At 36.5% G+C, this 13,700-nt stretch overlaps 1 protein-coding gene across 1 annotated transcript; it reads right to left on the bottom strand.

Annotated features, from left to right (window-relative positions):
- Positions 1–6,437: 6,437 nt before the first annotated feature.
- On the bottom strand, positions 6,438–12,636 carry mbtps2 (membrane-bound transcription factor peptidase, site 2). The gene is made up of 11 exons (XM_058766112.1): positions 12,404–12,636; positions 11,459–11,607; positions 10,890–11,028; positions 10,670–10,773; positions 9,918–10,045; positions 9,622–9,740; positions 9,359–9,539; positions 8,730–8,824; positions 8,184–8,379; positions 8,029–8,104; positions 6,438–7,913 (listed from the first exon to the last, which is right to left on the bottom strand). The coding sequence occupies exons 1-11, from the start codon at positions 12,476–12,478 to the stop codon at positions 7,691–7,693; spliced, it is 1,485 nt and encodes a 494-aa protein (XP_058622095.1). The 5' UTR covers positions 12,479–12,636; the 3' UTR covers positions 6,438–7,690.
- Between the last annotated feature and the right edge of the window lie 1,064 nt (positions 12,637–13,700).

Raw genomic sequence — 13,700 nt, 5'->3', positions numbered from 1 at the left:
TTTTTGTTTAGTTTAAGTTGAAGTACTAAAATAACTAAAACTAAATAAAGTAAAACTGAAAACTAAAACTTAATAAAAACTATATAAACGTAAAGAAAAACTGTACTTCTTAGTATGGGTAAATGCTAGTATTTACTTAAATAATCAATTTGAACAAACAGACTGCAGAGATTCCTGTAGACATGCAATGTCTGCCAAGTTTCCCCAAATAATTCTTCATCTTATCTTGTGATAAGAAATACATGCACTTGCTGAGCCATTAGGAGATGACAGGACTACTATCTTGTTTAGTTAACGGAGGGCAGCTTTTCATATGTCTTGAGTCAGAAAGATGTCAAAAGGTTTGAAGATCCACAGCTGTTAGCAGCTGGAGTGAATAACCATTTGTAATGTGCAAATGGGAAGATCTGATCTTGTCTCTGAGGGACGTCACACTCCAGGAGCATTTGTCCAACAGATGATGCATGTACTAAAATGAATAAACAATTTACATGTTAAGGGGAAGTAAAAAAATCTCATCAGCAGATGAGTCAATTTTAAGCCTTGAATATCAACTCACTTTATCACATCACACAAAAGTAATGATGAACGGTGAAGGTCAACACTGCAACAGGGACACATCTAAAATAAAGCATGAAATAAGGTAGAAGACCTCATATGTGATAACACAGTCAGTCACGATCATAGGTGTAAGATCATCTGAGGATTTCCTTCACCACTTTATCTTTAGATTTGATTGACATTGATGCATATCACATGTTATGACAATTGGATAAAATGTACATTTTCCCCACAGAGGAAAATAATAATAAATTAAATTAAAAATAAAAATGACAAAAGCACATAAAATTACTAATAAATTTACTAAAATGCAAACTAAAGCTAAAATATTAACACAATTATACCATAATAATACTGGCATGAATGTGGTCTTAATTTTGCTGCAGCACTGTAGATTTGTAAACCATCTTTTTTTCTCTCTCCTAAAACACCATTGCTTGGAAAATCTCCATTTTCCTTAAAAGTAAACACTATAAAAACTGCAGATCACAGAATGAGATTAATGTGGAATGTATCAACAAAGCATAGACCATTTTCTTATCGCCTGGACTTATCACCTGGGACTCATCCCTAACTGACATTAGAATTGCACAGGACGCAACTCCCATGAATTATACCGGAAATAAATCAAATAAATTCTGTGGTAAAAGGTTGGGCTTTGACGCTTGAGTAGCTTATCAGTGTTGGACCCTTATTTTTTTTTTTTCAAATACATTCCCCAAAAAGGCTTTTATTGTACTTCAGGTTGAAACAGTCTGTCCTCGTTTCTGAATGTGTGCATACAACATGTTCCTGAGTGACATGCTGTGTGCATCCTGCAGTCACTAAATCACACACCACTTCAGATGGGTTCAACGAGATAGAGCTCCTGTTTTTTTGTGATGAAACTCTCACTCTGTAAACCTCTTTCACACAGACATTCATAATCAGACCCTTGACAGATCATGAGGGAGAGGCTTCCTGAAGTGATAAAAAGCCACATCTGGTCTCTCACCCCGAGGACTGATAACCCAGATGTTGATTGTATCTTATCGGATACTATTTCTTTTGCAAAGAACGTTTTACCATCATGTTACTAGAAGAGTTTATGGCATTTTAGAAAAAACTTGAATGCTTACGGAATAACGCTGGAATAATGTAATAATCCACAGGGCTGAAAAAACCCACCATATGACTCATGTGCTATATTTCTAACTCTCATAAGAGGAACAGGCTGATATGTAAGTGATTGTTCACTGGTCATCTTCCTCTTGCTGAAGCACTGAAAGATATAAAAATGACGACTCGATGTATTGTGGCAGCTTTAATGTTACTCACGGCTCAAAAAAGGCTGCTGTAGCATCACTGTCAAGTTGAAACAGTAATTACAGCTGGACCCGAAAAATATTTTTTGTGCGATTTGATTCCAAAAATACAATTTATGATAACTGTGTTGTCAGATTTTAATCCTGATCTGAAATTTTTTTTTTTTTTTTTAAAGAAACGTTTTTTTTTAAAGGAATAAATATTTTTATAGTGACAGTAAAATTATTTGTAATGTCACAAAAGATTTGTGTTTCAAATAAATGCTGCTATTTTGAACTTTCTATTCATCAAAGAATCATAAAAATATCACAGTTTCCACAAAATTATTAATCACAACTGATAATAATAAGAAATGTTTCTTAAGCAGCAAATCAGCATATTAGAATTATTTTTGAAGAATCATGTGACACTAAACGCTGGAATAATGGGTGCTGAAAATTCAGCTTCTGTTTTAATATACTAAAATATTTATATAAATAGTAAACAGCTATTTTAAATCTCAATTACATTTCACAATATTACTGCATTTTTTTTTTAAATCAAATAAATGCAGCCATCGTAAGCATAAAAAATTTCTTTCAAGAACATTTTAAAAGTCTTATCGAGACCCTACATTTTAGTCTGAAGGTTCACTTGTACATTGACAAGTTTGAAAAAACATGAGGGTGAGAAAATAATGACAAAAGTTTGTTTGGTGTGCACTGTTCCTTTTTAACATGAGTTTCTGAGTTTATTTACATGAGTCATTTTCCAGTATTTTGCATGTAGAGTTAGATATTTATTTTTTCTGGTATGAACTATGATGACGAATAACAGCTGTGAAACACACAGCAAGAATTCTTTGAGATTGCACATCTAATTTTTACAGAATTTGCACCAAAATATCAAATCGACTTTATTTTCAATCAGTTTAAAATTGAAGTTTGATTCAAATGTATTCTATAGCACTTTTTCACAGTTAAAAAAAAAAAAAACATTCCCAAGCAGCTTTATAAAGAAAGGAACTGAGCCTTCCAAAAGCTATATTTATACACAAAGCAATTGTGGTTAGTGAGGAGGCGAGAGCTTCTTTTTACAGACATCATTTTCCAGGGGAGCGTATCATGTCTCATTATGTTGTTAGTGAACAGGAGGCCGTGGTCAGGAAGACCAACTACACAGAGCGGGAGGGTCGGCTCCTCAGCACGGGACATTACAGATGAAACCGGTATTTAAAGGCAAGACAGAGAAGGGTTCACAAACATTAGTTTAAAAAGAGGCGGTAGAGATATGGAACATATGGAGACTGAATGAGAAAACGAGTGAGCCAATGAGAGAGGGAGATACGGGGGAAGAACTGCAGACACATCGCTGCTCTGTTTACAGTATGCAGAGAAACAGAATGACAGTGTGTCATTACACTGAGATACTAAACACACACACACACACACGTTTGTTTTTGTGAAAAGTGGGGACATCCCATAGACGTAATGGTTTTTATACTGTACAAACTGTATGTGCTATTTCCCTACACCAACCCTACACCTACCCCTAATTCCTGATTTATAAGCGTTTTGAAAAGTGGGGACATGGAGTAATGTCCGGAAAAGATAGTGGTGCCTAATTTTATGACCATTAGCAATATCAGTAAAAAAATAAATAAAATTGCAGTAACTATGGAACTCATGTCAGCTTACAGTTTGCAAATGCCAGCAGAAATATTCACACAATAGTGTCGTTGTGATTTGTCTAACTTGGTCATACCCTCCAGATAATTGTGGTCTCTGTTTCCCAAACTTGGCATACTGTATGAAGCCAAGCTTACTGTGACATTTATCAGAGCAAACCTTCAATTTAGAGTATTATGGTCGAAATAAGCACTCCTATCAATCATACAGCTTCCTTTGCTGTACAAAAGAAAAAAAAAAAAAAGATTTTTGGTGCCTCCGTTAACCACAGGCTCACAGCAAAAACATGGGTCATTACCTATATGTGGCTTTTACATTCACTAAAATAGCTGTCTAATGATATGTTTAATGAATTTTGTGTGAACAGATAAGTCACCTGGAATAAACACCTTTCTATTACACAAGCACCAGTAGGGATATTTATTTCAACACTTCTGTTTTGTCTAATAGAAGTATATCCAAATGAAATAAAACCTGAGACTCACTGTGTTTTTGTTCCCAAGTACATGAGCTAGGAACAATCTCTCCCTCTCTCAAAAACCACCAAACATGCACATCCCTTACCTATAACAGACTTATCTTCATAGAAAATCTACACACTGATACCGTCCTGATACAGAAAAGACAGAGACAGGGAAAAAGAAGTCAATGGAAAAGTGTCTGTCTCCTTCATGGTGTCTGAACATTGTCTGAGCTTGTGAATCACATTACATTATGACACAACGCAAAGACTATCATACTAAAACACACAAGCACCTTTCGAAATGCTGGTTTAGTACAAGTACAAACTGAGTCATAAAAGAAAGAAAGAAACAAACAATAAGTAAGTAAATAAATAGTGTATTAATTTCTGTAAAAATGTAAAAATACTATATAAGTGCATCCTTTTAACAAATAGTAATATATAAATAATAATAATTTATATATTTTTTATATATAGTTTATGAATATATAGTAAAATATTTAAATATTTCATATTAAATGAAACAAAGATTCAAGTCATGATGACCGATGAAATACACAGTTTGTGCTTGGACTTGAGTTATGTATTCCCAAAAATAATGTGTCAGTATGAAGTATTACTTCCATGGAAAAATTACCCTGGATAAAAGATTAGGGAGGCATTAAAAATGAATGAATAAATAGATAAATAAAATAAAACAGCAATGAAGGATGCATGTTATAATTCAATACAACAATAATTCAGATCTCATTCTCTGGACACAGTTCCGGATATATATATTAAAGCCAGCAATTAGTTGACCTTCCTAAACTGAGAACAGACACACATATAAACAGCCTCAAGGCTTTCTGGGTGACGGTAAGAAGGGAGGAGTCTGGTCTCCCCACGCACAACCACATCCATGTGTAATTATTTTCCCTCTGAAATAGCACAGACATACAGTCCTCCATCTTCCCTGGGGGCACGTTCCCGAATGCGATCTCAACACACCCTTCTTCTGAGGAAATGAGCCAAAAAACTACAGAAACATGCACAATGAAAGCTAATTATAGCAGTACATCTGAGACGCGTAAAGCCAAAAGATGCAACCCTCAAATGAGAACAAAGGGCAAACTGAAGAGATGTGCTCTACACCTCCATCAGGAAACATTTAACAAAATGACTAAATGGAGCCATGTCTCAGATGTGAAGACATCAGATATCATGGACCAGGTTGATGAAGATCTTCAATAATCAGATACCATGTGATTCAGATTATTAACTGAAATCATAAAAGTCAAAAATGCTGGAGCATAAACAAAATCTCTTGACTGAAGGACCTGAGGGAAAACTGCAGCCTGACCCATGAACTTCTGTCCCTTTCTCAAAGTGTGTTCAGTTGTTTGCTTTTTATATCAGTCAGTCGCTATCCTCGTATGTTCTAAGCCTCGCATTAGACATTTTCCAATGAATTGAAGCTTATTCCTAACAAACAAACTTCACATGTCTGATGATAGCAATCAATACAGTATGAAAAGTGCAATAATGTTTGCAGACCATGCAGGTTGTCCAAAAATGAGACAAGATTCCTATGGAATGATCCTTCGAGAGAAACTCTGGGTATGAACATTGTAAAAAATGTAAAGTAGGAAAAACCTTTTTTTACGCAAAAGTTACGCAAGTTCAAATATATTTGGTTGGAGACAACAAATGTTGGCAAGCTGACCATGTAATTGCTAACATTTTCCCATAGAGCCTTGCAGCAGGGGAAAAGAGACATGCAGAAGCCATTAACTCGCTGACAGCCACCATCTTTGAGATCAATCCACATTCTGATGTCCTTGAGAACGACACCACACACACATTCAACAAAGTAGCAGTGTCCATTAGCCAAAAAACGTGCTACACCCTTATCTGTAACACCTTTTCTGACAACAGATGAACCAAGACGTCACATTTCCATTGCTATAAAATAACTATCCTCCTCGCTGAGAACTTCAACACCTTCTTAAAAACCCAGCTGTCATCAGCAGCTCATTTTCTTACAGTCCTGACAACACCCACTCCGACCATTTTCAGACTATCACAGATTTCTATCACTTCTATATAGCACTCCTCTTCATGTCTTTTTCTCAAAATGTCCTTACATCATTTCCAGCCTGATGTTTCTAAAAAGGAAATGCATTCAGTATTATAATCAGGTCTCTACATCATGACAAAATGATATCCAACAACAATAGGATGAAACACTTTTCCTAAGGTCTAATTTTCTAAGACTCAAAATTCAGCTTCAAGTGGGACAACACTGACATCTAATGGCAGAAATGTTCTGCAAGAATTATTATACATTCAAATATAAAATTCACATTATGAACTTCCATGTGATGTTTCAGACAGGCAGAAGGTTGATCAGCACTTATGTCTCTACAAACAAATAAGTCAATGACACAGGAAGGTTTATGCAAATTTTGTTCCTTTATTAACATATGTACAACGGATCAGGGATGACAACAAAGACAGAGAGATAAAATACCTTAAAAACAAATAATTCCTATTTTAGTGCATTTTCAACCCACAGGCTAATTGTTGGGGAAAATATTCACAGTATACAGATCATAAACGATATGTACGTTTCCCTCGCACATCAGAGCATGTTTAGCAATTGATTACCCTTGTCATCATGAACATTTATTTCACAGCTGTGCCAGAACATAGAACTCTGTAAAAAATGAATCAGGTTAGCATTTCGATCTCTGACTTAGCAACTAAAGCTAATCTCTATAGTTCAATAATACTGCAGTAATGTGCAGTTTCATGCTGTGTGCAGTCCCTATTTATACAACTGTATGGTTGGTTAACACTGTATGCATTTCATTTTCAGTTTACATTGTTTTTAAGGTGCACTCAGTTTTTTGGTTGATGCTACGCTAGTTGATGGCAACCATCTTGAACAGCATATTGAAACCTAGTGGTGTGGATGCAGCATCATGCAACAGCAAACATTTTCAGTTACAGATGCAATCATACAAATGATTTTAGCATCGAGTTAAAATAAAAAATTTGGCTGGTTGTGTGGACTAAACGTCACCATTTGTATGTTATGAAAATGATTCAATTCTTCATTACAATGCAAGTGTACATGACTTTTTCAAAATGATTATAGATTATGTTTTTACTTGCTTCCCAACTGGGGACAATAAAGTCTTTATCGGCTTTAGTTATGTAGTACACTTGTAAATATTTGAGTGGAAAACTGAACTACAGACACCCAAATGGAAAACTACACATACTATGTGTGACTATGTACTTCAGGAAGACAGAGGCCAAACAGGCAAGTAATGCCCACTAAATCCTCTATGTATAGTGTCATTTCTGGGTTTACATAAACATTTTTGACACAGTGTGATTATGTATTTATCAAAGAGGGCACTGTTGGCACTGTCCTGAGGTCACTGTGTAAATCATGCAGCTTCAAGACCATTTTACTGCTTATAGCTTAGCCATTCAAACCCAAGAACACATCGATTAAGAGTTCTCTCGAGTACAGCAGCACTCTAGTCTAAACTCTCTGGCCGCCCTCTCAGCAGGGGGGCAATCTGGCAATTATACCAGCAAAGGTAAAACCACCCAGTCGACTGACTCCTACATTAGTTCAAGAAGGTTCTTCAGAAAGCAATTGCCCCCAAACAGTCTGATTGGAGGAGACAGCTGTATGTTATCGTGCTGTGACCATCCACAGACCCAGAGCCACATTGGCCGCTAGAAGGGCACTGCCCCCCAGCAGAAAAAAGAAGCCAATCAGCTCTCGGTTGTTCCTCTCTGGGATCACAGAGCTCAGTGTGGCTTCTAGGAACGCTGTGAGCATCCACTGACCGTCCAGCGCAAAACACGGGACAGCGTTTACCACCGCAAGGGCCCCCGATAATGATACCAGATATCTCAACACGCAAGAAGTTAAGGCTAGTTAACAGCAGTAACAAAACCAATATTTCAGGGTTCATTTATTATGTTTGCTTCCTAAATTAACCAATACTGATAGTGTGGGTAGGATACTTGCAGAAAGTCTCCAGCATGACAGGCAGGTCTGGATGAAGAAAGCCCAAACGAGGAACGAAGTCGGTGAGACTCACTAAAAATAAAGAAATTACCATTTTTAAAACAAGATTGTTTGCACAAACCTGATTAAATAAAAACAGAATCTGTCTGACCTGAATACTGTAGGTGTGAAGGGTAGCCGACAAACAGCATGTCTGTTTGCGGCGGGTGTCTGACCCGAATCAGTTTGGTCTGGTTCTCCAGAGATGGGATTAAACACAAGCTTGGGATGAAGTCTGTTTGACAGTCTGTGTTTGTACGGCATGTACGGCTTGCTTCAATGGTTTTTCTGACCGGCAGGCAGGCAAACTTAGCATGGGGGAAAAACAGTAATAGTTTAAAGTGTCAAAAACACCCAAGACTGAGGTGGCAAGAAATCATTTTCCCTTCCTTTTGTAAGATATAGTGTAAAATGGATCAGTGTTTTCATTTCAGATATCTATTTCAGACATGCAAAAACCTGTTTGAGCCAACAGCACACTTTAAATATTCACAATATTACACTGATAAAATGTTTGCAGTGTTTAGCAATTAGGTGCCATAGAGCTTATTGCTAATACTAAAAGGAGCAAACAGAATCAACTAAATTTTATAACAGTTCTAATTTGTATAAAATTCCCAAATACTAGCTGAGATTTCAGAAAAGCTGTCTGTTTTACCAATTTGCTCTCCACATTATTACTATAAGAGAAGCAGAGATCTGTCAAGCTGTTGTTCCCACAGCACTCCATAGTGCCATCGAGACGCTTGAATGCTGAGTGGAAGAAAAATCAGAATCAGCTAACAAATTTTTGTAATATTGAATTTAAACATCTCTATTTAATCTACCATTCAAAAGTCTGGGGGCGATAAGATTTTGTAGAAGTTTTTGAAAGAAGTCTCTTGTGCAGTGACATATCATTAAAATTTGAAATAACATTTCTATTTGAAAATATTTTATAATGAAATTCCTGAATTTTCAGCATCATTACTCTTCTTCATCTCACGTGATCCGTCAGAAATCATTCTAATATGCTGATTTGCTGCTTTCAAATTTCTTATTATAAATGTTGAAAATGGTTGTGCTGCTTAATATTTTGGTGGAAACCATGTTACTTTTTTAGATTCTTTGTTGAATAGCAAGTACAAAAGAATAGTATTTATTTTAAATAAAACGATTTGTAACACTATAAGCATCTTTATTGTCACTTTTGATCAATTTAATGCATCTTTGCTCAATAAAAACTTTCAAAAAATAATCTTATTGACCCCAAACTTTGAAACAATAGAGTATAAGGCAGGTCAGCACCTCTTCCAGCCGTCCAACTGAGATGCAGCTTTGCAGTGTGAACGCAGTATCCCGTCTGAGGATTATGGGATAGATGCTGAACACAGTTGTGCCAATCTTGCACTCCCCGGACAGTACAGTCCTCCAGCTGGGTAACCAGATCTCCTAGAAACAGCCCACGAGGTCCACCTGATGGGGACCCCTGCGAAAACAAACCAAAAACTGATCTCAGACACTCAAGACATCATCTAAATATAAAACTTAAAGATGAAAGGTGACCTGACCTCTACCACCTCAGTGACAAGTGCCCCTGCTCCAGTGTAATAGAAGGGAAACAGGAAAATGGGCAGCAGGAACAGGAAACTGAGGGCCACAACACACAGCATGAAGTTGTGCCACACACCTGCACCAAGATAGAGAGAGTAGAAAAATAATATATACTTTAATAAAGGTTTTTTTGAAGGTAATAGTGGCTAAAGAAAATGTTAGGTTCGGTAATAAAGTGTGCTGCCATCTAATGGAGGTTTTATGAATTGCATATGCCATATTTGTGGCATTGTGCTTGTTTAAAAAGTCTTACCGGCACAGAATATTCTGAGCTGCTGGACTGGAGAGATGAGGTTCAGATGTGTAGTGAAGAGGTCCACAAATGCTCCAGGATAAACCACAAACATGAACATGCCAAAACCATTCAATCTCACCTGCTCCCTGAGATGAACATGCAGAAAAATATTTACACTCCACGTAAATTTAAAACAAGCTTCTTTTCAACAGAACACAACAGATTTTCTTGTATAACTAGACTTGGAACAAGCCAAGAAACACTTTACTTACATTACACGCAGATTTCAGAGAATTTTACTAGTCAAATGGAATGAGATTTGAGTTTGCGATGGAGCAGCTTGATCCAAAACTTCTGATAATACTTAATAATGGCTAACTCTCTAAAACGTGCATGCAAACTTTAGAAGACTCGAGTATTATTGCGCAAGTCATTTTCCTATAAATTATGAGAAATTATAAACAAACCAACTTAATGTTAGTGACCTTCCAAAAGCAAACAACATTTTGCATTTTTGCATTAATGCAAAAATCTAAAGATTTACTCTGTGAGAATTTAAATGTATGATTGTGCAGATAATCTTGTTTTTGTTCCACTAGGACACATCTTAAAGCTGCAGGAACTGCAAAATGATTCCAAAAGTTTTTTTTCTTTATTATAGAGCACTTTAACCAATACTGGCTTTATGTGGGACAAGTAAGTGTTAAAATGTTTGCACATTGCTACCAAGACAGAAATTACATATTGCATCTTTGAAATGATTATTTTACCTTAGTGCTGCCACCCCATGGCCAAACTCATGTATGACTCCGCTAATCAAGATAGCAATGAAAAAATAGGCCAGCTGACTGACGGGAAGGTTCACACCAGGCACCTGATGACAAAAAAGAAAATGACTGGAATGATCAGGCTGAGCACAGAGGGTTCACAGTTTCATCGATGTTAAAACAAAAGTGCACCATCATCATCTCCTACGAGCTCTGTACTCACCACCACTTGCAAGATCTGTTCGTGTGACCCCTCTGGTGTCTCTGCCATCATCTGATTCAAAGTCTGCAGCAATGTTTTGCTTAGAAGAACCACAGACCCAAACATCGCCAGAACCCCGAACACCATACCAGCACTGAACCTAAAACAGCAACATGCAAAACATGTTGGTATATGTTCAGATTAGATTTTAACTCCTGGGTTTTTCATTCTTTTACTATAATGATTGATAAATAAAAAGGAGATTGTTTGTGGATATGTGAGTATGTGTGGGGGATGGAGGGTGGTTACCCATAATGCCCTGCTCTCATCATAAGCAGCTTAAGAATTTTTTAATGACTAAAGCTTTAAGTCCTCAAAAAATTAAATAAATATCATCACTGTGGATTTAATATGGCAACAGCCACACCAATAGAAACCAAACCAAAGCAAAGCAAGAGAGGTTTGCATGTCTTTAAATAGAACAAAAGACTGACAGCTCTGTATATTACAGCAATAAATGTTAAAGAGCTCATAATAAGCATCTGAACATGCAAAAATAAAAAAGCTGATTTGAGGACTGTAAATCATACCAGATGTATAGAAAGTGAGGGTTGAGATGAGCACATCTGGCAAACAGACGGTTGAAGATGCTGGTGTGCCATTTAATATGGAAAGGAGAGAGAGTGAATCCGTTCGAGGATAACCAGGATTCATAGCGGTTCTTCACCGAACTGAATGACTGAAGGTGAAAGAGAGAGAGAGAGAGAGAGAGAGGAAAAAAAAAACAGTTATTAAGGATGTGATAGGGATTTATAATGAGGTAGGTACAATAGTTTGTGCTAAAAAAAAATAAAAATACAGTAGTATTGCTTGCTACTGTATAAAAATATGATCTAACTTAAAATGTGTTTACCACAGCTGATTTGTTTACCATGTGTTGCCAAGTTATGTCTAAAGCCATTTTACTTAAAAAGCATACATTTGCATAAACTCTTACATAATTGAGAGTAACTGTATTATGAGAATCATTTAGAATTAACACTAAATAACTTTTAAAGTAGCAACTGAAAAACTGAACTAAAAACATGGCAGAACCATGGTACAGTAATGCATCCGATAATAATATTATGATACTTTGAAATATGCAATGTAACTAAAATTATAATGGTATTTGCATACTACGAGGTAAACCATGGTAACTTCACGGTATAATGCTGAAAAACATGGCACGCTTTGCACCAAAATAAATGTAAAATAATTATGGTACCATCGTTGTACAATGTCCAAACATTTTTACTCGTTTTAGTAAATGTACATATAAATGTAAATAAAACGGTACATAAACATGCTACAAATTCTGTACAGTCTCTGTACCGTGATACTATCAAAATGCTGCTCTTAACATCTAATGTCCTTGACAAATTAGAAAGTATCAATAACAATCGATTCCATTATTTAAGCAGCAAACGCCTCTGTACTCTCTACTGTTAGGCTAACTCTAGTAATGAAGGGTTATATCGGTAAGATCCGCCTACCCGCAGCAGCGTGTCCGCCAGATATACTGTACACCACCCGCCCATCACACACACCACCACAGCTATGGGAATCATGGCACACCGGGCTGCATGCGTCTCAAGAGCGTCCAAATTCAGAGACAAATGATTTTACGATTCCGATTGTCAAACACGACACCACACATCCACTGTGTACAAAACACCGTGGAAGCCGTCGCTTCCGCGTTTGCGTGAATTACGGTGTGCACACGCAGTCCAACTAATCGAGCCAGACTGTTTACTTTTATCAGAGGCAGAGCAGTGCCTCACAGTCACAGAGCAATCGAGCACGTAGTTCGAATCATTTCAGTGAACCGGTTCTTTCGAACAGAACGATTCAGTAATTTGTCTTCATCGCGTACTCTCCACTGATCTATGTTCTTTGTTATAGATCAGTGTTCTCTAACGGTTTTAATTTGAATGAAATAAGGGTCATGGTTGTAATTTGTGTGTCTCAGTTCAGTTTGCTGCTGCTATTCAGCTAATGAGACGTTAAGTAATTCAAAACCTAATATAATTTATATTCACATTAAAAATACTAAATTCAGTTTCATATAGGCTATGCCTGTTGCTAAAATTACAATACAAAGTCGTACATTTCCAGTATGTTTTATTTGTAATAGACTATTGAACAAAGAAAAAAGTATAGGCTCATTTGGACATTTTTGGCTCACTTCATTTGGATTATGTGTGTGAGGTATAATTCTCAAATAACTTTTCAGTCAAAAATGTTTTCACTCTAAATGCATATCAGCTGACTCGTTGGTTCTCAGGTCATTACAAATTGTAGAAAGTCAATTACAATGTCGATTCTCAGTTCAATTAATATGTTGGTTGATGTTGACTCTGATTCGGACAGTCCTTTGCACAAACTGTAGTCTCCAGTACATTTAGCCTATTTAACTGTTTCAATTAAAAGATCCGACACACAAAAGCGATTTGCTCAGAAATCGGGTGTCTCTGTTTTGCAGTACAGCTAAAAAAAAAATAAAAAAAACTCCATGTGCTTTTCATTTGCATTTGTAGAAGCAGGAGATCACATCTTATTTGCACCATGGATGTATCTGTGAAGTACACTTTAGTTTCCAGCTGAACAAATTTGGCCTCTGTGGTTTTTGTACTCACAAGACTTGCTTTTAAATGCGCAATTTAATTAAGCGTATCAGGCATTACTGTTGACCTATAAGCAAATGATGGCAATTTGTCACTAAAGGCCACTGTTATAGTAAAACCTATGAAAAAGTGCAGTAGTTTTGAATGTAAAGCACATGGGAACAAA

The sequence above is a fragment of the Onychostoma macrolepis genome, chromosome 24 (assembly GCF_012432095.1).
Source record: "Onychostoma macrolepis isolate SWU-2019 chromosome 24, ASM1243209v1, whole genome shotgun sequence".
Lineage (NCBI taxonomy): Eukaryota > Metazoa > Chordata > Actinopteri > Cypriniformes > Cyprinidae > Onychostoma > Onychostoma macrolepis.
Note: the sequence above shows the minus strand (reverse complement) of the source record. Positions and strands in the feature narration are given on the sequence as shown.